This window comes from Gobio gobio (genome assembly GCF_949357685.1).
Source record: "Gobio gobio genome assembly, chromosome: 25".
Classification (NCBI taxonomy): domain Eukaryota; kingdom Metazoa; phylum Chordata; class Actinopteri; order Cypriniformes; family Gobionidae; genus Gobio; species Gobio gobio.
The window spans coordinates 2,224,713-2,248,470 of record NC_137121.1 but is presented as its reverse complement, the minus strand read 5'-3'; the positions used below and the strand labels follow the sequence as shown (position 1 = coordinate 2,248,470).

The 23,758-nt window shown below is 35.4% G+C and overlaps 1 protein-coding gene across 2 annotated transcripts in view; it reads left to right on the top strand.

The window, feature by feature from the left end:
• LOC307122192 (A disintegrin and metalloproteinase with thrombospondin motifs 20) overlaps positions 1-23,758 on the top strand; it is a 145,542-nt gene that overhangs the window by 8,758 nt on the left and 113,026 nt on the right. Inside the window, exons 3-4 of one of the 2 annotated variants that reach the window (XM_079810157.1) lie at positions 3,091-3,247; positions 22,899-23,143. In XM_079810157.1, the coding sequence (XP_079666283.1) occupies positions 3,091-3,247; positions 22,899-23,143 (402 nt within the window). Of the gene's footprint in view, positions 1-3,090; positions 3,248-22,898; positions 23,144-23,758 lie in introns of those variants that run through there. The other variant, XM_079810158.1, reaches the window with a different exon arrangement.

Here is a 23,758-nt window from a genome sequence, read left to right as displayed (position 1 = left end):
TTTTTTACATGATTCATGTACTTCATAACTGAATTTGATGTGACAAGAAACAATTTACATATTATTTATACCCTCATTTTATATTATATTTTATTTATTATATTAATTATTTTTATTATTATATAAAAATTTATCATATTTATCCATACATATATTTATACAAAATAATTAATTTAATTAATATTAAATATTAAATAATAGTTTGCAATATATAAAAAATTATATATATATAAAATATATATATTTATATATATATAAAAAAAAAAAATATATATATATATATATATATATATATATATATATATATATATATATATATATATATATATATATTATATATATATATATATATATAGTTGATAATTATATTTAGCTGTTTTAAGAAAAATGTAATTAAGCTAATTTTTTAGAAATAATTTTTGCTTCATTTAAATCTGTGGTACGACAAAAAGTAGATTAAGTATAGATAAAGTTATGATAAAAGAGTTACAGTTATAACAATACTTCTTGTTTTCATCACTATAATGAGATTTTGGAGAGCAAATGTTTTTAATTTCATGATAAATAATAAATAAAAAATCCCAATGGTCCTAAAAAATAGACTTTGTTTTCTTTTTGTAAAATGTAATAATTGTATTAATACACTGTAAATAAGTAAGTAAGTTACCTGGTTGCCTTACAATTTTGAGTTCATTGAAATAAAAAATTTGAGTTAATACAATGAACATTTGAGAATCGACATCACCCTTTATTCAAATATTATTAAAAGATAAGAATATTGCGTAATTGTGTGTTTTATTTGTAATAATGCAGTGAAACATGCAAAACTTTGCTATTTTCATGATTTATCACAACATTTGTATTTATTTATGTGCTTCAGATACAATAATATTTTGACTTTCTATTTATTAAACCAATTTCCTTCATTGTATTAACTCAATTTTTTTATTTCAATGAACTTACTTACTTTTATAAGTTAAACCAACATGTTTTTACAGTGTAACTTTGATGTAGTGATGAAATATAAGCCTGACCGGCTTCATGAGATGAACTCGTTTTTATGCCGCTGCTTTGTCTTTATGGTGAGGGCGGTTGAAGCGTCGTGTCTGAGCGTGTGTGTGTGTGTGTTTACAGTGTGTGTTTATGCCAATCAATACTGTATTCTTAGGGATCTGTTTTCCAAGTGCACGTGCGAAGGGAAAGTTATGTCATCTTTCCATCCCTAAGGCATCGAGCGAGTGTTTACCTGTCAGAAACGCTTGAAGCGGAAACATTGAGTCTCATGTCCTCTGAATCGGCCTAATGAACGCGGCGTGTTGAGCGACAGCCTCTTAATGTGACGCAAACACATGTTCCTGCTGTCACTCAAACACACACACTACAGCCATCTCACACAGGCCACTCTTATGACTCTCTGCAGTGAGCTTGGCCTGTTTGTGTGTGAATCTGTGTCTTACGTCTGGCTGCTCATGTGAAGGTCAGGCCGTGGGACGGACAGAAGTGGCATTTCCTCTGGTGTTTCTGAGGGAAGATGAATACCAGGCCAGTGATGTGGCTGTGATTGACACAGATTGGGATCTGGAGGAGATTCCGAACAGGCTCATTGAGTTCCTGTCAAACATGTTTCCATTCGTTCAAGCGTTCTTCCACTCCATTATATCGGGTGTTTTCCGCTCATGTTTTCAGATCTGCTGTTTGTCACGGCTTCCGTTCGGAGTGTGTGCTGGACTCGGGAATTCTGTGTGTGAATGTGTTGCCGTAGCGATAAACCGTGATTCCAGGGCCTTCATGATGTCAATCATTGTGCCTCATTATTTTTATAGTTTATATATATAAATTATAGGTAATATAGAGATATAATATAATATAGATAATAAGTTATAACATTAATTTATGTTAATTTTGATTTATTTTACTATTTATTTATTTTATTCAGCATTCATTTTCATTTATTTTGTTTATTATTCATGTCTATTTATTTTATTTTACTATTAGTTATTTACCATAATAGTTATTTAGTATATGTTATTATTTATTTTATTTTATTTTAGTAATTTATTTTATTTTATTTATTTTACTATTAATTGTTTATTAGATGTATTTTATTTATTTTTTTACTACTTATTATTTATTTTTTTATTTAACTTTTTTATTTACTTTTTAACCATACATTTTTATTCATTCTATTGTATTATTTATTTTTAATGTTTAAATATTTATTTTTATTTATTTATTTATTTATTTTACTATTTTTTTAACTTATTTTGTTTACTATCCATTTATTTAGTTAGTTATCTATTTGTGTTTATTTTATTTTACTTTTTATTTTTCATACATTTTATTTTACTATAATTTTTACTTAGGCCTATGTTATTATTTTTTAATGTTTAGTTTTATTTATTTATTTATTTTACTGTTTTTAATTTTAATATTTTAATTTACTTTTTAACTGTACATTTTTATTTATTTTATTATTTATTTTACATTTTTAGTATTTATATCTATTTATTTTACTATTTATTTAGTTTATTTTTATGTAATTTTTTTAACTTATTTTGTTTACTATTCATTATTATTTATTTATTTATACTTACATTATTTATTATTTATGTATTTATACTTTTCTTGTTATTTTATTATATGGTATTATTTTAATTATTATTTAAAAAAAAGATTTTGACTATTTATTTCTACTATTCATATACTATTCATATTTTTTAACTGTACATTTTTATTTATTTTAATATTAATTTATTTATCTGACTATCTATTTATTTTACACTTTATTTATTTAATGAAATATTTACATGCCTATATGCCACTTGACAGGAGGTGTTATTATGTACAGCATGAAGTGGACCATCTTCAAATCACAGAAATATGGCCTTTACTGTTTTAACTCAATGTCACTTTCTTAAAACATGTCATTGCCATAGTTTTGTCTCAAGATGCACCCCAGTAATGTGTTTCTCTAAGGCATGTTTATAAAAACGACTGTGGCGGGTGAATCTTGTGCTTCTGATCAGTCATTAAAGTAAGAGCTTGACTGTCCGCAATCATCATGTGACTCCATGTGTTCTGCTCCTCTAGATCGGCACATTCACGACACACAGCGGCCAGTTCTTCCTGGAGCCGCTGCTGAGCGCAGATGGAGAGGAGTATGAGGAAGAGCACAACAAACCTCACCTCGTCTACAGACGCCACGCAGACAGGAAGTCACCTGACACACAGCCCTGCCCCTCCTCAGGTAACCTGCCTTTCAGAGCTGGAATATGAACGTCCAGGATCTGCTGTGAGCGTGTGGAAAGTCAGTGTTTCCATTCTCAGCGGTGCAGTTTTAAGCGTGCTGGCGTGGGGCTAGTGTGAGGATTAGCGTCTTCATTATGAGCCGGTTATTGGAATTCTTCATCTAATGAAAGTAAATCAACTCCAGCCGCTCCAGACACACAAACACTGGCCGCTGATCCTTCAGTTCAGACACATTTAGTGTGATTTTAAAGAGATAAGATCTGTCATCATTTCCATGTCATTCAAACCTGTATGACTTTTAATAAAGCATCAGAAATAGTTTATATGATGCTGCTGTATTCTCAAATGCTGTAAGTGCTTAACGCCGGCCTATGAAATAAGAGTTTGAGCTGTGCACATGAGGGTGTAAATGAGGATTTTTCGGGTGACCTCTTCATCTACACTCCTTCACATCTCTATTGTGAAGATGTGCCGTGTGATGAGGATGAAGGTGAGCCGGCCTTTGGTTGAATCTGATAAGAGAGTCTGATGCTCAGATAGCGAGCGCTTTGAAGAAGAGGATTCAGTGTCTGTGTTTTGAAGTCGTCATGAAAGGGAAGTTACTCTCTTCTTTTCTTCTCTATTGTGTCGTATATCGAGTGAAACACAAAAAAGAACAAGAACAAATGTAGGCGGGGCTTGAGTGTGTCTGTGGGGAATTGATTGGATGGTTGTGGTTTGCTATTGGTGGATCTCATGTGAGTGACAGGTGGCCCCGCCCTCGTCATCAGAGAAGAGATGAAAGAGAGAGGAAGGAAGGGGAAGTGATTCTGATACAAGATCCTTACATACACACATACATACATACAACCATCATCCATCCATCCATCCATCCATCCATCCATACATACATACACCCATCCATCCATCCATCCATCCATACATACATACACCCATCCATCCATACATACATCCATCATACATACATGCATACATACATACATACATACAACCATCATCCATCCATCCATCCATCCATCCATACATACATCCATCATACATACATACATGCATACATACATACATACATACATACATACATACATACATACATACATACATACATACATACATACATACATACATACATACAACCATCATCCATCCATCCATCCATCCATCCATCCATACATACATACACCCATCCATCCATCCATCCATCCATCCATACATACATACATACACCCATCCATCCATACATACATCCATCATACATACATGCATACATACATACATACATACAACCATCATCCATCCATCCATCCATCCATCCATACATACATACACCCATCCATCCATACATACATCCATCATACATACATACATACATACATACATACATACATACATACATACATACATACATACATACATGCATACATACATACATACATACATACATACATACATACACACATACATACATACATACATACATACATACATACATACATACATACATACATACATACATACATACATACATACATACATACATGCATACATACATACATACATACATACATACATACATACACACATACATACATACATACATACATACATACATACATACATACATACATACATACATACATACATACATACATACATACATGCATACATACACACATACATACATACATACATACATACATACATACATACATACATACATACATACATACATACATGCATACATACATACATACTTTCAGGCTAGGCTTTTTTTCAAGCCATCATCATAGTTTGTTGTCAAACTTTATTCATCTAGTTACAGTTGCTAGGTGGTTGCTACAGTGTTCTGGGTCTTTGCTATGCGGTTTCTTTCTCGCACGAGTCTCTATGATTCAGACGAGCAGGATTATGCAAACTTTAATACTTGGTGTTAGAGATCTGATCCCTATGAGCACTAGTAGTGATGACTGACTTAACAGAGGCCGCTAATGTTCCAATAAGCGTGCCATTATAAAGCATACACGATTAGAAATGCCAAGATGTAAGCGTGTATTAGATTGCAGGGTGTTGCTGGAAAATATTTCCAAAGCTTTGCATGTCACGGCCGGACAAATGAGTCACTCTATCTGTTCACATTAACACCTCGCTTTCTCAGAGTCTGTCCTGAAATAGACACTGATAACTGAAGGAGTCTCAGATGCTCAGATCTGTTGTGTATCGCTAGTTGTCATCTAGTGAGCCGTTGTAAATAAAAACAACAACCAATCGCTGATTGGTAAAGTCATTGCGTCATTGCAGCTGAATTTATGTGGATTTCAGATATGAAATTTAATGCAGCTTTGGAGAATTTGATGTTTCCCCATTCTAAGAGATAGGAGCTGTACTTGCATGACTGAAACGGCTGTTTCAAAGATGGCTGAAGCTGAAATGCTTTTCCTCAAAGCGGCTCTGGTGAGGTTGATCACCTGTGCACTCATGCACCTGCCGCCCACCGCCTCTCCTCCCGCTGGTGCCAGAGATCCAAGAGTCTTTAAGTGCGGTTCGCTCGCGGCACACACACACACACACACACACACACACACACACACACACACACACACACACACACACACACACACACACACACACACACACACACACGCCTGAGCCAGCGCCGCCAAAGCATGGAAGAGCTGAGCGTCTGGACTTAATCTGGCGTAGTTAGTGTGTCCGCTGGCCAGGACAGCTCAGTTTCAGAGCGGCTCTGTTTGTTTTGTGTTTGAGGAGTGCCAGAACTCCAGATGAACGCTGCAAAGGCAGACAGATTAACCGGGATCTTCAGGGTTTTATGGGGCAAACGCTTCATGTACATTGGTAATTGTTTTTGTGCATGACACACAGCTGGCAGAAACGAGCCCGTCTGGATCTGTGTGTTCAATGATCTGAGCCTAAAGTCACTAAACTAACCCGTTTAAAGGGCTTTAGTGAACACCGTATCATAACTAATGCACTGCAAATATGATGCTCTTCATCAGTGTTTCTGTCTGGTTTTCCAGCACAAATATATAAACATTCCCAAAACAAGATACATTTACTGGAGAAGCAGAATGACTGAAGATATTCATTCCTGTTTAATGAAAAATTAAGTGAGTTTGTGCTTAAAACAAAATATCTGCCACTGGGCTCATAAAAATATAATTATAAAACTTACATACATACATACTTAAATAATACTTACATACTCACATCCATCCATCCATCCATCCATCCATACATGCATACATACATACAACACACACACACACACACACACACACACACACACACACACACACACACACACACACACACACACACACACACACACACACACACACACACACACACACACACACACACACACACACACACACACACACACACACACACACACATATATACATCTATACACGCATGCATACTTACATGCATCCATCCATCCATACACACACACACACACACACACACACACACACACACACACACACACACACACACACATACATACATCTATACACGCATGCATACTTACATGCATCCATCCATCCATTCATACACACAAACACACATACACACATCCATCCATACATACACACATACACACATACACACATCCATCCATACATACACACATACACACATACACACATCCATCCATACATACACACAAACACACATACACACGTTCATCCATACATACACACATACACGCATCCATCAATACATACACACAAACACACATCCATCCATACATACACACACACATACACACATACACACATCCATCCATACATACACACATACACACATACACACATACACACATCCATCCATACATACACACAAACACACATACACACATCCATCCATACATACACACATACACACATCCATCCATACATACACACATACACACATACACACATCCATCCATACATACACACATACACACATACACACATCCATCCATACATACACACATACACACATACACACATCCATCCATACATACACACATACACACAAACACACATCCATCCATACATACATACATACATACATACATACATCTATACACGCATTCAAAGGGAAAACAAAATTATTTTTGTTGAGTCATAATTTTTAAATATAGTTAAATATACACTCTATAAAATGTTAGGTTGTTTCAACATGAATGTGGGTCAAATATGGACAACGGGACCCAAAGGTTGTGTTTGCCCATATTTGACCCAAATTTGGGTTGAAACAACCCTGCATTTTTTAGAGTGCACATGTATAATTATATATAATTTTAGGTTTTATATATATACACTGAACTAATGTCATACTTAACTTAGATTAATTTAACTTATTTAGGCAAGGCAAGGCAAGTTTATTTGTATAGCACATTTCATACACAGTGGCAATTCAAAGTGCTTTACACAGAAATTAAGTTAAAATAGTCATAAGTGAATAAAAATAAAGATGAAATCCCCTATCTGGGGTGGAAGAAAATGGAGAGTCAGGTTTACTTTAAAACTATTTGTCAGGTAACTGTGCGTTTAGACAGTGCCCTTATAGATAAATCTTCTTGGCCTAACTTGAGGGCGTTCTCTAGATGTTTTACCCGTCAGAGCAGATCTAAACGGGTCTTCCTCGCACCGGAGGGATTTCGATTTATTGCTCCCCTGTCTCTCAACCTCTTCCACCCAGAGAGCATTAACAAAATAAAAAATAATACAAATAAAAATAAAAATAAAAAGTATAATTAAAACTAAAAATAAAACAGGGTTACATTGAAACACATAATCTAAGTGCAAGCAGTTTGGACAAAGCACAGAGCTCATTCATTAAATGCACAGCTAAAAAGATGTGTGTTGAGTCTGGACAGATGTGCACAGATGTGTTTTGAGTCTGGACAGATGTGCACAGATGTGTGTTGAGTCTGGACAGATGTGCACAGATGTGTTTTGAGTCTGGACAGATGTGCACAGATGTGTTTTGAGTCTGGACAGATGTGCACAGATGTGTGTTGAGTCTGGACAGATGTGCAAAGATGTGTTTTGAGTCTGGACAGATGTGCACAGATGTGTTTTGAGTCTGGACAGATGTGCACAGATGTGTTTTGAGTCTGGACAGATGTGCACAGATGTGTGTTGAGTCTGGACAGATGTGCACAGATGTGTTTTGAGTCTGGACAGATGTGCACAGATGTGTTTTGAGTCTGGACAGATGTGCACAGATGTGTTTTGAGTCTGGACAGATGTGCACAGAGTCTGGACAGATGTGCACAGATGTGTGTTGAGTCTGGACAGATGTGCACAGATGTGTTTTGAGTCTGGACAGATGTGCACAGATGTGCACAGAGTCTGGACAGATGTGCACAGATGTGTTTTGAGTCTGGACAGATGTGCACAGATGTGTGTTGAGTCTGGACCGATGTGCACAGATGTGTGTTGAGTCTGGACAGATGTGCACAGATGTGTTTTGAGTCTGGACAGATGTGCACAGATGTGTTTTGAGTCTGGACAGATGTGCACAGATGTGTTTTGAGTCTGGACAGATGTGCACAGATGTGTTTTGAGTCTGGACAGATGTGCACAGATGTGTTTTGAGTCTGGACAGATGTGCACAGATGTGTTTTGAGTCTGGACAGATGTGCACAGATGGGTTTTGAGTCTGGACAGATGTGAACAGATGTGTTTTGAGTCTGGACAGATGTGAACAGATGTGTTTTGAGTCTGGACAGATGTGCACAGATGTGTTTTGAGTCTGGACAGATGTGCACAGATGTGTTTTGAGTCTGGACAGATGTGAACAGATGTGTTTTGAGTCTGGACAGATGTGAACAGATGTGTTTTGAGTCTGGACAGATGTGCACAGATGTGTTTTGAGTCTGGACAGATGTGCACAGATGTGTTTTGAGTCTGGACAGATGTGAACAGATGTGTTTTGAGTCTGGACAGATGTGCACAGATGTGTTTTGAGTCTGGACAGATGTGCACAGATGTGTTTTGAGTCTGGACAGATGTGCACAGATGTGTTTTGAGTCTGGACAGATGTGAACAGATGTGTTTTGAGTCTGGACAGATGTGCACAGATGTGTTTTGAGTCTGGATTTGAAAGTGGCCACTGTTGGAGCACATCTGATCTGTTCAGGAAGCTGGTTCCAGCTACGGCTGGCATAATAGCTAAAAGCAGACTCTCCTTGCTTTGAGTGAACCCTTGGTATTTCTAATTGACTTGATCCTGATGATCTGAGTGATCTGTTGGGTTTGTATTTAATCAGCTTATCTGCAATGTATTGAGGTCCTAGGTCATTGAGTGATTTATATACAAGTAATAGCACTTTAAAATCGATCCTAAATGTAACTGGAAGCCAGTGTGCAGACCTGAGGACTGGTGTGATATGGTCATATGTTCTGGTTCTGCTCAGCGTTCTGTCTAATGGTCTTTTTGGGAAGGCCAGTGAGGAGACCATTACAATAATCCAGCCTACTGGTAATAAAAGCATGAACGAGTTTCTCTAAGTCTTGCCTGGAAACAAAGCATGTAATTCTTGCAATATTTTTCAGATGATAGTAAGCTGATTTAGTTATTGCTTTGACATGACTATTGAAACTCAGGTCTGACTCCAAAATCACACCAAGATTCCTGACTTGATTTTTTTAATTTTAGACCTTTAGCCTCAAGATATGCGTTCACCTTGAGAATTTCATCTTTGTTTCCAAATGTAGTAATTTCAGTTTTGTCTTTGTTTAACTGAAGAAAGTTTTGGCACATCCAACTGTTAACTTCATCAATGCATTTACATAGAGAGTCAATGGGGCTGTAGTCATTAGGTGATAGGGCTAAGTAGATCTGGGTGTCGTCAGCATAGCTGTGGTCAGCCATTTTGTTATTTTTCATTATTTGGCTGTGGCAGCATGTACAGGTTGAATAGGAGTGGTGCAGGAATTGACCCTTGTGGGACTCCGCATGTCATGGATGTCCACTCAGACTTATGGTCACCTATACTCACATAATAACCTCTCCCTTCTAAGTATGACCTGAACCATTTGAGGACCATTCCAGAAAGCCCAACCCAATTTTCTAGCCTGTCAAGAAGTATGTTGTGGTCAACAGTGTCGAATGCAGCACTGAGGTCCAGTAGTACCAGAATTGATGTTTTGCCTGTATCTGTATTGAGGCGAATATCATTTATTATCTTTATGAGCGCTGTCTCTGTGCTGTGATGCGGTCGGAAACCAGATTGAAAATTGTCAAAGTGTCCGTTTGAGTTCAAGAATTTGTTCAGCTGACTGAAAACAACTTTTTCAATGATCTTGCCTATGAAGGGGAGATTTGAGATTGGTCTGTAGTTGCTCAATATGGAGTTATCCAGATTTCTCTTTTTCAGGAGAGGCTTAACTACTGCGGTTTTTAGGGAGTTTGGAAAAGTCCCAGAAAGAAGTGAGGCGTTTACCACTTCTAGGAGATCTGCTTCTAAACAGTTAAACACACTTTTGAAAAAAAGAAGTGTGGAGTGTGTCAAGGGCGCAGGTTGATGTTTTAAGGTGCTGTACTGTTTCTTCTAAAATTTTACCATCAATTGCTTCGAAATCAGTCATAGTAACTTTCTGAGGCTGTGGTCTGATCTGATTCACCTCAGAGCAACTCAAGGATGTGCTGATCGCATTTCTGATATTAATGATTTTCTCGGAGAAGAAGGAAGCAAACTCACTGCATTTGCTGTCTGAGAGCATTTCACTGGGAATGTGACTCGGGGGGTTTGTTAGTCTCTCTACTGTAGCAAAAAGAGTGTCTGTGTTGTTTATGTTTCTGTTTATAATATTTGAAAAGAAGGTCTGTCTAGCTTTGCCTAGTTCCACATTGAAAGCACGAAGACTGTTTTTAGAAATGTTGTAATGGACTACAAGTTTTGTCTTTCGCCACATGCGTTCAGATTTCCTGCATTGTCTTTTCATTAATTGCACTGCTGTTGAGTTTCTCCAAGGTGCTTTTTGTTTGCCACTCTTTTTCCTGGTTTTTACCGGAGCAATATCATCAATTACACTCTTAACTTTTGAGTTAAAAGAGTCAAGGAGAAAATCAACCGAGTCTGCAGATATGCTTGGTGTTCGAGATATAGCCTTCATAAACAGCACACTAGTGTTCTCATTTAAGCATCTCTTTTTGACAGAGACAGATCTAGTTTCAATGGCAGGAGAGATTGATATATCAAAGAAAATACAGAAATGATCAGACAGTGCCACATCCTTAATAACTATCGGTGAAATGTTTAGCCCCTTACTGATAAAGGGTTAGTTCACCCAAAAATGTAAATTGTGTCATTAATGACTGAGCCTCATGTGGTTGGACACCCGTCAGACCTCCGTTCATCTTCAGACACAAATGAAGATATTTTAGTGTAAATCTGATGCTCTGAAAGGCCTCCATTGGCTCAATGCACTTTACACTCTCAAGACCCTTAAAAGACACTAAAGACTAAAGTTACAAAGTCCATCTCACTACAGCGGCTCTACAATAACTTTATGAATCGGCGAGAATAGTTTTTGTGCGCAAAAAACCCTAAATAACGACTTATATAGTGATGACGATTTCAAAACACGGCCTCATGAAGCTTCGAAGCGTTATGAATCAGTGAGTCGATTCAGCAGTTTGACACGCGATCCGAATCATGATTCGACTCACTGATTCATAACGCTTCGAAGCTTCATGATGCCTTGTTTTGAAATCGTCATCACTATGTAAGTCGTTATTTAGGTTTTTTTTGCACAAACTATTCTCGTCTTCATAAAGTTATTGTAGAGCCGCTGTAGTGAGATGGACTTTGTAACTTTAGTCTTTAGTGTCTTTTAAGGGTCTTGAGAGTGTAAAGTTGAGCCAATGGAGGCCTTTCAGAGCATCAGATTTACACTAAAATATCTTCATTTCTGTTCCGAATATGAACAGAGGTCTCACGGGTGTCCAACCACATGAGGGTAAGTAATTAATGACAGAATTTTCATTTTTGGGTGAACTAACCCTTTAAGTAAATCTAGAGTGTTTCCACGATCATGTGTGGGTCCGTGTACATGTTGTGTCAAATCAAAAGTGTTAAGAACAGTCATGATGAGATCTTTTGTTGTACTGGATTCAGCATTGTCAATGTGAATGTTAAAATCCCCAGCAATAGCAAAACAGTTTAGAGTAACTTACTAACTATACAGTGCACTATTAGCAACATACTAAAATATGCAATTGAGTACTAAACATGCTAGAAACATTCTAAAACATGCTAGCAACACTTAGCTAAAGTGCTAAAGCATGCTACTATCACCATGAAAGAGGAAGTTGTTGTAACTCAAGCATACAATGTCCAATCTGCCTCAAACTTCGCATGTTTGATAAGTGCCATGGCCTGAACACATCTACACACCAAAATGTAGTTATAGTCATAGCGCCACCAGCTGGTAGCAGGAAGTGTGGAAAATACAAATGATTGACTGACGTAGTCCTCCTATTTTTATATACTTAAATGCACATTGCCCACCATGATCTGTTTTCCTAAAGCCATGTGTGGCGCTGGCACGGGTGTGAGAGCCCTTTCATCGCTGCTTGCAGCTTTAATTTATAGTTATTACTATAGTAACTACATGTAATAGAACAAGGACACTAAAATAAAAGTGTTACCCTTTAGTTCAAGGTGAAATAGTGGAACGTTACTACATGTAACAGTAAATTATGCATAATTTCAAGTAACTATCCCTAAACCAAACCCTAAGCGTAACCCTAAGTACATTAATTCCTCAGTACTTATTGTTACCTTAGAGGTTAGGGTTTGGTTGAGGGTTAGTTGCATGTAATTATGCATACGTTACTGTTATTACTATAGTAAGTACATGCAATATATGTAAATAAAGTGTAGCCGAGTCCTAATGGAGCTTGAGTTGCTGAAGGGAGACTCTCCTCAGCGGTTCAGGATGGTTTGGAGGGATTCTTTCTCTTCAAGCGTCCTCAGCAGGTTGTGCGGACACATAAAGGCCGTCTTTGTGAGGGTCAGTGATGCCACGGCCCCTGCCTGCACTTCTTTATGTCTGGCTTGAAAGAGGAGTCTTGTCTTAAATCAGAGCTGCGATTGGACGGAGAGAGACACAGAGGAGGATGAAAGGAAAGATGGGACGCGCTTGGATCGTGCCAACTGTCCCAGTTTGGAGGGAAATGCCAAGTGGACAGCCGATGACGTTATGCTTCCCTGAAAGTTTCTTGTTCAAAGGTTGCTCTTTCATGGCTCATGAGTAAATTTAATGAAGTTCTCAGGTGCGTTTAGTTTATGTATCAACTTTAATCTCTCGGATTTTTCCGCTCAAACAGACCCAAACGAGATATTAATGTGTGATTTCTCTTCCCTGAACATGTTTTGGTGTGTTTGTGTCTGTTCTGCTGAATGGAGAGGATGAGGGTGTTTTTGCTTTCGTCATCTCCTCGTTTGAAACAGACGACGGCGCAGAACAAACGCAGTGTGTTTATCTCTTCAGCGATTGTAGTCACGAGATACGGGTGAATGTTTGTCGCAGGCCTGGCATCCGTCCATCTCAGATCTCTTGATTGTGAGCGACAGGCGAATCGTCCTCTAATCGACTCCAGAAACGTCTCAGTCTGACGTCTAGTGCTGCTTCCTATTAGTTTGAGTCTGTGTGATTATAGTGAATGTTGTCATTTGTTGAGGTTTCCTCCTTCTGAATGTGAATGTGTGTGATTTTTAATGTGGCGCGAGCTTGTGAGTTTCCGGATTATTATAGTTAACTAACAATAAACAGTGTGATGCTTTGGGCAATGTTCTGCTGGGAAACCTTGGGTCCTCCATCATGTGGATGTGACTTTGACACGTCCCACCTACCTAAGCATTGTTAAGCCCATGTCCAGCCTTTCATGGAGACAGTTTTCCCTGGTGGCTGTGGCTCTTTCAGCAGATAATGCGCCGCCACAAAAACACAAATGCTTCAGGAATGGTTTGAGGAGCACAACAACGAGTTTGAGGCGTTGACTCGGCCTCCAAATTCTCCAGATCTCAATCCAATCGAGCATCTGTGGGATGAGAATACAAATGAAAATGCAATTTCCAAATTTAAAGGGCTCTAATTCAAGAATGCTTTGAAATATAGACCTAAATTTGGTCCCGTTTTAAAGAAGACACTCGGCAGCAATTCAAAATATGAATAAGACACTTGCTTGGCAGCAATTCAAAATATGAAAGTATGAAAAAGTTACGGAAGTTTAAACTTACTGTAAATAAAAAATACTGTACTAAATATTTTTTATTTTATATAAAATATATATTTTACAAAAATGTTTTAATTTAAAATTATAATAAAATCAAAGCCATATGTCTAACCAAGTTTTGTTCCAAATTTGAAGTTGATATCACAAAAATTGAAGTCCCCATGAGATTTTGTTTAGGCGCTGTACCAAAAACAGCCACCGGGTGTCATTCAAATTCCATTGATTGATGCATTTTCCTGTAAATTTCTGTCCAAATGTCACTTCCATCACAAAACGGTCACGAAATATGGACCCTTGAGACTCAGAGCTTTCCAACGATATGTGTTTTGTCAAGATTAGAAAAGATTTTGATTATAAAGTAGTTAAAATAAATGTTGTAATATGAAACATGACACCGCCCACTAGGGGAGGAGCCCGCTAGAAGAATTTAAAATACCGTTTCTATGGTAACACAACGTCCAATTTCAAAACGGTTTTCACAGGATGAATTTTGAGTTTGTAAGCTTTCGAATGATCCCTAATTTATGATAATTACTCAAATATATGATACGAAAAAAAGGCGATCAAAAAAAGAGTGCCAGGTGTCCCGCTAGCGGGACGGTGACAGTTAAGAGTTAAAGGATCTGCTGCTAACATCTTGGTGCCAGATACCATAGCACACCTTACGGGGTCTAGTGGAGTCCATGCCTTGATGTAACACAATATTAGGTCATAATGTTATGCCTGATGGGTGTATATAGTAGTGTGATACTAAAGCAACACTGTTGAGTTTGTGTGGTTTTACGGCCTCAGTCGCTCCGTCAGCGCTGATCTCACGTCTGGCTCGTCTCGAGACGTGTTGAGAGATGTGTTTCCATAATAAGGGCTGTTAAAGTGGTTCATCTCCACACCTGGATGTGGATCCATTTACACTCTCTGTCATCAGAGAAGCTCAAATCCACACTGAGTTTATGTAGAGTCAGAGTCAGATGTCAAGACTTTTATTGCAAATGTGCACAGCTTGTAATGAAAGTTAAAAAAAGAGATTTCCTAGGTGGTCTATGAAAGCCTGTGGACTGATTTTTACGACTTTTTTTGCCTTGAAAATCTAAAGCACTTGATGTTTACACACGCGAGCCTCTCTTGCGACACATGAAGCTAATGCTTATACAATGTTCAGGATAACAAAGAAAGAGTGTGTCATGTGTCATGCACACAAAAGGGATTCATTCACACTAGTCTCAAATATACTTTACAGACTATCATAACAGTGTAATTTGAATCGCCTCATCTGTCAGCGGTGAATCTCAGAGCGGGGGCAAACACATCCACATCACTGCGATCAGATGCTTTCTGAACGGCTGTTTTCTGTCCTGTTGTGTTTATTGTGTTATTGAGAGGAAAGCGTGCAGCACATGTTCACATATTCATCTGACCGTCACTCTGAACAGCGTGAACTTCGTTCACAGTATATCCCTGCAAAGGGAACTTCATTTACTTCTAAACATTAAATGAAAAACATCTTTGCCATGAGTATATCAGAGCTTTGAATCACGTTTAGTGTCTTGTATGTTACGCGTGCTCGAGTGTGAGCAATTACAAAGTCCCTTTAAAGGGTTAGTTCACCCAAAAATGAAAATTGTGTCATTAATGACTGACCCTCATGTGGTTGGACACCCGTCAGACCTCCGTTCATCTTCAGACACAAATGAAGATATTTTAGTGTAAATCTGATGCTCTGAAAGGCCTCCATTGGCTCAACTTTACACTCTCAAGACCCTTAAAAGACACTAAAGACTAAAGTTACAAAGTCCATCTCACTACAGCGGCTCTACAATAACTTTATGAATCGGCGACAATAGTTTTTGTGCGCAAAAAAACCCTAAATAACGACTTATATAGTGATGACGATTTCAAAACACGGAATCATGAAGCTTCGAAGCGTTATGAATCAGTGAGTCGATTCATGATTCGGATCGCGTGTCAAACTGCTGAAATTTGGCGATTCAAACCGCTGAATCGACTCACTGATTCATAACGCTTCGAAGCTTCATGAGGCCGTGTTTTGAAATCGTCATCACTATATAAGTCGTTATTTAGGGTTTTTTTGCGCACAAAAACTATTCTCGCCGATTCATTTCAACTAAAATATCTTCATTTCTGTTCCAAAGATGAACGGAGGTCTGACGAGTGTCGAACGACATGAGGGTGAGGAATTAATGACAGAATTTACATTTTTGGGTGAACTAACCCTTTTAAATTAAATTAAATTAAATTAAATTAAATTAAATTAAATTAAATAAATTAAATTAAATTAAATTAAATTAAATTAAATTAAATTAAATTAAATTAAATTAAATTAAATTAAATTAAATTAAATTAAATTAAATTAAACATCAAACAAAATGTAAATAAAATTAAATTAAATGAAATTAAATTAAATTAAATTAAATGAATTTAATCAAATAAAATCAAACAAAATCAAACAAAATGTAAATAAAATAAAATAATGAAATAAAATAAAATAAAATAAAATGAAACAAAATGAAACAATGTAAATAAAATTAAATGAAATAATGAAATAAAATGAAATGAAAAAAAACCAAAACAAAACAAAAAGTGGTTTATGATCTGAACAGATCCCTTACACTAATATTATTCACTGTAAATGATCATAATCATAACTTTCATAAGCATGTGTGTGGACTGTAGTCAGCTGTGGTCAGACTCAGACTCTGAGGAGAACAGAAGCTGAGGATCATCCTCCTCTTCTCCAGAGCTGTCCTCTGTCTCCATCTTAATGACAGTCTGCAGGTTTTCAGACATAACCCAGTGAAGAATGTTAATGAGTTTGATGATGAATCGCTTGTTCCTCTACAGACATTATGATTTATGATCTGTGTTGACTGTTTGTGAAGTTTCTTATGGTCATTGAAAAGCAGACCTGGAAAACTGTTCATCTTGTTTCAAGTAAAAACATCGAAGTTCAGTTCAGTTTATTTTCTTTAGTCATGTATTTATTTTTGCTATATATATATATATATATATATATATATATATAAATATATATAAATAAATGTCAAATATATTTTAACATTTATTTCTATTTATTAATTTGTTTAAAAAAAATCTAGATATATATTATAATTTATTTAAAATGTATATGTAATTATTTATTTTTGTTTTTTTACTTCACTTATTTATTGTTTTTAATTTTTGCCAAATATATTTTAAAATGTATTTTATTTATTAATTTGTAAAAAAAAATGTATTCATGTTTTTTTTCTAAATATACTGTTTATTGTAATTTATTTAAAATATCTATTTCAATTTTTATTTTTGTTTCATATTTTACTTAGTTATTGTGTTTTATTTTTAGCAAATATATTTTAAAATGTATATATTTATTAATTGATTTTATTTTATTTATTAATTTATTTATTTGTTCCAAATATTTTAAAATGGATTTAAAATATCTATTTCAAATTGTATTTTTATAAAAAAATGCAAAAAATATTTTTAGATATAGATTTTATTTTATTCATTTATTTATTTGTTTATTTTTCGTAAAAATATTTTAACATATGTATTTAAATTTTTTTTTTTGTTTTGTATTACTTTCTGATTGGGTGAGCCCTGTTTTGCGCGCGCGCGCGTGTGTGTGTGTGTGTGTGTGTGTACAGTATGGCCTGGCGTTCAGTGAATGTGCTGTTGACTCTAGAGTTCATTCTCATGATTTATGTCTTTCCATCAATGATCTCAGTGTTTAGATCAGCATCAACTGTGTGAAGAAGTCCAGGCTGGAGTCAAAGGTCACGTCAACAACAACCGCTCTCAGAGCACGAGCATGAGTGTGTGCTTTACACCCGTGTGTTTGTGTGAATAAACACACGGCAGATGTCCTGTGTGTGTGTGTGTGTGTGTGTGTGTGTGTGCAGGCCGTGTCGTCTGCATTTGCTGGAGTTTTTCCCGCTGTGACCGCTGGAGTTTGTTCAAAGTGTCGGCTCAATGATGATGATGATGATGATGATGATGAAGTGGCCTAAACTGACCTCAAACTGGACATTAAAGCCCTTTCACCCTAAACCTCATGGGCACTGTTCTCAGATCAGTGTTGTTTCACTCTCAGAGATACATTATAGAGTTTGTGTTGATCATTTCAATCAGTTTTTACACTTTAGTCACGTAATTTTTGATTTAGCGTTTTTGTGTAAAAAAAATAAATCTATAGAGTTTTTATTAAAAATAATAAGGAGTATTATTACCATTGCTGTTATTATTATAATTATTATTATTTATGATATATTGTATTTTTTTATAATGTTATAAAGTGCGTTTTTAGTTTTAGTTTTTTTATATATATTAATATATCTATTAATATATTAATAGAGTTTTCAATTAATAATAATTAGTAGTAGTATTATTACCATTGGTATTATTATTATTATTATTATTATTTATAATATATTGTAATATTTATAATATTAAAATATGTGTTTTTGTCATTTCTATTAGTTTTTGTATTTTAAAAATATATATAGTTTATAATAATAATAATAATAATAATAATAACAATAATAATTAGTTGAAATTGCATTACCATTGTTAATATTATTATTATTATTTATAATATATTGTAATATTTATTATATTATAATGTGTGTTTTGTTTTATTAGTTTATATTTATATACAGTGAGGAAAATAAGTATTTGAACACCTGCTATTTTGCCAGTTCTCCCACTTAGAAATCATGGAGGGTCTGAAATTGTCATTGTAGGGTCATGTCCACTGTGAGAGACATAATCTAAAAACAAAATCCAGAAATCACAATGTATGATTTTTTAACTATTTATTTGTATGATACAGCTGCAAATAAGTATTTGAACACCTGATGTTCAATGTTAATATTTGGTACAGTAGCCTTTGTTTGGTCAAATGTTTCCTGTAGTTTTTCAGCAGGTTTGCACTGCAGGAGGGATTTTGGCCCACTCCTCCACACAGATCTTCTCTAGATCAGTCAGGTTTCTGGCCTGAGTTTGAGCTCCTCCACAGATTCTCTATTGGGTTTAGGTCTGGAGACTGGCTAGGCCACGCCAGAACCTTGATCTGCTTCTGACAGAGCCACTCCTTCGTTATCCTGGCTGTGCTTCGGGTCATTGACCCAGCCTCGACCCATCTTCAGTGCTCTAACTGAGGGAAGGAGGTTATTCCCCAAAATCTCGCAATACATGGTCATCCTCTCCTTAATACAGTGCAGTTGCCCTGTCCCATGTGCAGAAAAACACCCCCACAGCATGATGCTGCCACCCCCATGCTTCACAGTAGGGATGGTGTTCTTGGGATGGTACTCATCATTCTTCTTCCTCCAAACACGTTTAGTGGAATTATGACCAAGAAGTTCTATTTCATGACTTTCTCCCATGACTCCTCTGGATCATCCAAATGGTCATTGGCAAACTTAAGACGGGCCTGGACATGTGCTGGTTTAAGCAGGGGAATCTTCCGTGCCATGCATGATTTCAAACCATGACGTCTTAGTGTATGACCAACAGTAACCTTGGAAACGGTGGTCCAGCTCTTTTCAGGTCATTGAGCAGCTCCTCCTGTAGTTCTGGGCTGATTTCTCTCCTTTCTTAGGATCATTGAGACCCCATGAGGTGAGATCTTGCATGGAGCCCCAGTCCGAGGGAGATTAACCGTCATGTTTAGCTGCTTCCATTTTCTAATGATTGCTCCAACAGTGGACCTTTTTTCACCAAGCTGCTTGGCAATTTCCCCAGAGCCCTTTCCAGACTTGTGGAGGTGTACAATTGTGTCTCTAGTGTCTTTGGACAGCTCTTTGGTCTTGGCCATGTTAGTAGTTTGATTCTTACTGATTGTATGGGGTGGACAGGTGTCTTTATGCAGATAACCACCTCAAACAGGTGCATCTAATTTAGGATAATAAATGGAGTGGAGGTGGACATTTTAAAGGCAGACTAACAGGTCTTTGAGGGTCAGAATTATAGCTAATAGACAGGTGTTCAAATACTTATTTGCAGCTGTATCATACAAATAAATAGTTAAAAAATCATACAATGTGATTTCTGGATTTTTTTTTTTTAGATTATGTCTCTCACAGTGGACATGACCCTACGATGACAATTTCAGACCCTCCATGATTTCTGAGTGGGAGAACTTGCAAAATAGCAGGTGTTCAAATACTTATTTTCCTCACTGTATATATATATATATATATATATATATATATATATATATATATATATATATATATATATATATATATATATATATATATATATATATACTTATTATTAAAAGTAAGTAGTATTATTATTATGGCCATAATATATTATTATTATTATTTATAGTATATTGTAATATGTATAATATCATAATGAAACTCTGAAATGTATTTTTTATACATGTAAAACGTATATTTAGATATAAAACAACAACAACAACATTCAGTATCATGTAGTAGTTTTCATTTTCATTTTATTTAAAGTTTTAGTGTTGTGTGTTTTTGATATTTTTAACAGTTTTTAAAAAATATGTCTATAGTTTGTATTAATTTAGTTAGTACTTCAAGTTAAACTGAATGAAAAGGCGCGAGCTGAAATAAAACCGTATTGTGACTGTGATTTAAAGTAACAGTGCTGTGTTTACTGGCTAATGGGACAGGAAGTGTGTGTGCGGGCATCAGTCCAGCACGTCCTGCTCTCTCTCTCTCTCTCTCTCTCTCTCTCTCTCTCTCTCTCTCTCTCTCTCTCTCTCTCTCCTCTCTCTCTCTCTCTCTCTTCTCTCTCTCTCTCTCTCTCTCTCTCTCTCTCTCTCTCTCTCTCTCTCTCTCTCTCTCTCTCTCTCTCTCTCTCTCTCTCTCTCTGTTCTCGATGGACTGAACTCTTGTGTCCGGCTCGAGCTCTCACACACTCAGAGATCAGAGCTCTGTTCACACACTGATCCTGATCTGAGCACACATGTGTTTTATATGTAGTGTATCAGGGTCTCAGCTGATCTGGAATCAGACGTGGCAGTTTTCCAGCACGCGCCGCTCTGATGTAATCCCACATGTGTGTGTGTGTGTGTGTGTATCAGAGAGCAGCACTTCAGCGTTTACATCAGTCGCTCCTCCTGTTATTCTCTACAGAAACTCCTTCAGTCGGTCACTAAAGGCTCAAACACACACCGTCTGAAGAGCAAACACTCAATTATTATTATATTGTAATATGTGTAATATTAATAATGAAACTGAAATGTTAAATGGTAATGTTTATATTAAAACTTAAAACATAAAATATTAAATATGAATTATTTAATTATTAATTATTGAATTATACATGGTACTTTTTTTAATTAATCTATTTAGAAAAAAAAAAATTCTGTTGTATATTTTATTCGTAATGCATTATAATATTTATCATATTAAAATGATTAAAATGAAACCAAATTTCTACAAATATTTTTTATACATTTAAACAATATTTAGATATTATTATTATTATTATTATTATTATTATTATTATTATTATTTTGTTATATATATATAAATAAATAAAATAATGAAACTGAAAAATGTGATATATGTTAGTTATTTATATGTTTTTGTGTGTAAATATATTTACAATTAAATTCTTATTCTTATTCTTAATAAAGATTTATTTCTGAAAATATTTGTTAAATATTTAAAAATATAAATAAAAATACATATTTTAATTATTGTAGTACTGATGCTCCCTTTACATATATATACATTTCATATATTAATAAAATGTTTACTGTAATACAGTAAAATGGGTTATGAAGATTTAGTATAGCAAAAGTATTTGCTATTATTAAATTGTTTATTGAAATATTTCTATCATTTCTAAATTATGAAATATTAAATTGTAATGTTTATATATTTGTATATAAATACATTAAGAAATAAATTAGTATTAGTATTAGTTCAATTTTTAAAAATATAAATAAAAAATATATTTACATCATTGTAGGTATGATACTCCTTTATATATATAATTTTTACTGTAATACAATAAAATGGTTATGAAAAATTGTAATGTTATTATTAAATTGTATATTAAAATATTTATATTATTAATAATGAATATAACTATATTGAGAAATAAATTATTAGTAGTATTAGTATTATAACCATTATTTTAATGTTTTATTTTTAAATATATTAGTTTAATACTTAACAATATAAAAAAAATGCGTATTCAAATAATTTGTAGTAATGATACTCCCTTTAAATATACATTAATCATATATATATATATATATATATATATATATATATATATATATATATATATATATATATATATATATATATATATATATATATATATATAAATTAATATTTTACTGTAATACAGTAAAAAAGAATTTGTTTCTTTTCCCACAGAACATCACAAGGATCACATCAGTCTCCATAGCAACAGAACTCTGGAAGAGGAAGTGATGTCGATACAGGAAACGACGCAGAATCGCGCGGCTCATTCCAAAGATGATCGCAGCGGCTCCCGATCCCGCAAGAGACGCTTCCTGTCGTACCCGCGCTTCGTTGAGCTCATGGTGACGGCCGACAACAAGATGGTCCGCCATCACGGGAGGAACCTGGAGCACTACATACTCACAATCATGTCAGTAGTAAGTAAATGAACATTTTCTTTATTTCCTCTCTCTTTTATACCATCAAAAGTGAATTATGTGGTGTTGTTGTTAGAGGAACGGGTCTGTAAGACTTGTTTTTGAGCTCATAAATCAATAATTGATTCCATACCTCATGCACTGACTTACTCCATAATAACTTGGCTGGACTTTTTACCCACAAGGCCGTGCTTTGATATGAACCATCAGGAGGTCTTCTGACCACCTGCACTGTTTCGGTCCATATATTTAGACTTAATAAGGCGGTTTTGGGTTTAAGTCCAGATATAAATTAGTTCAAAACAACATATGGACAATATTTACACCAGGCCCTTCAGAGAATACCATGGTACTTTGTCAGTGAGAGTAAGAACACATTCCCACTAGAGATTCAGAGTGAATTAGATTCGTGACACTGCCTTTTATTTATACCAATAAACAATAAAATGTTGATTTTGATTGGGTTTTAGTGTACTGATGATGTCATGGTGGTGTGGGCGTGTTCTCTCAGCCAATCAGAAGACTCCATTAGTTGTCTGACAGTGATTTATAGTGGAGATGTTCCCCTCTGTCTGTCTCTGTGTGTAATTGTAGCCGTCTGTCTAGGTTTTCCCT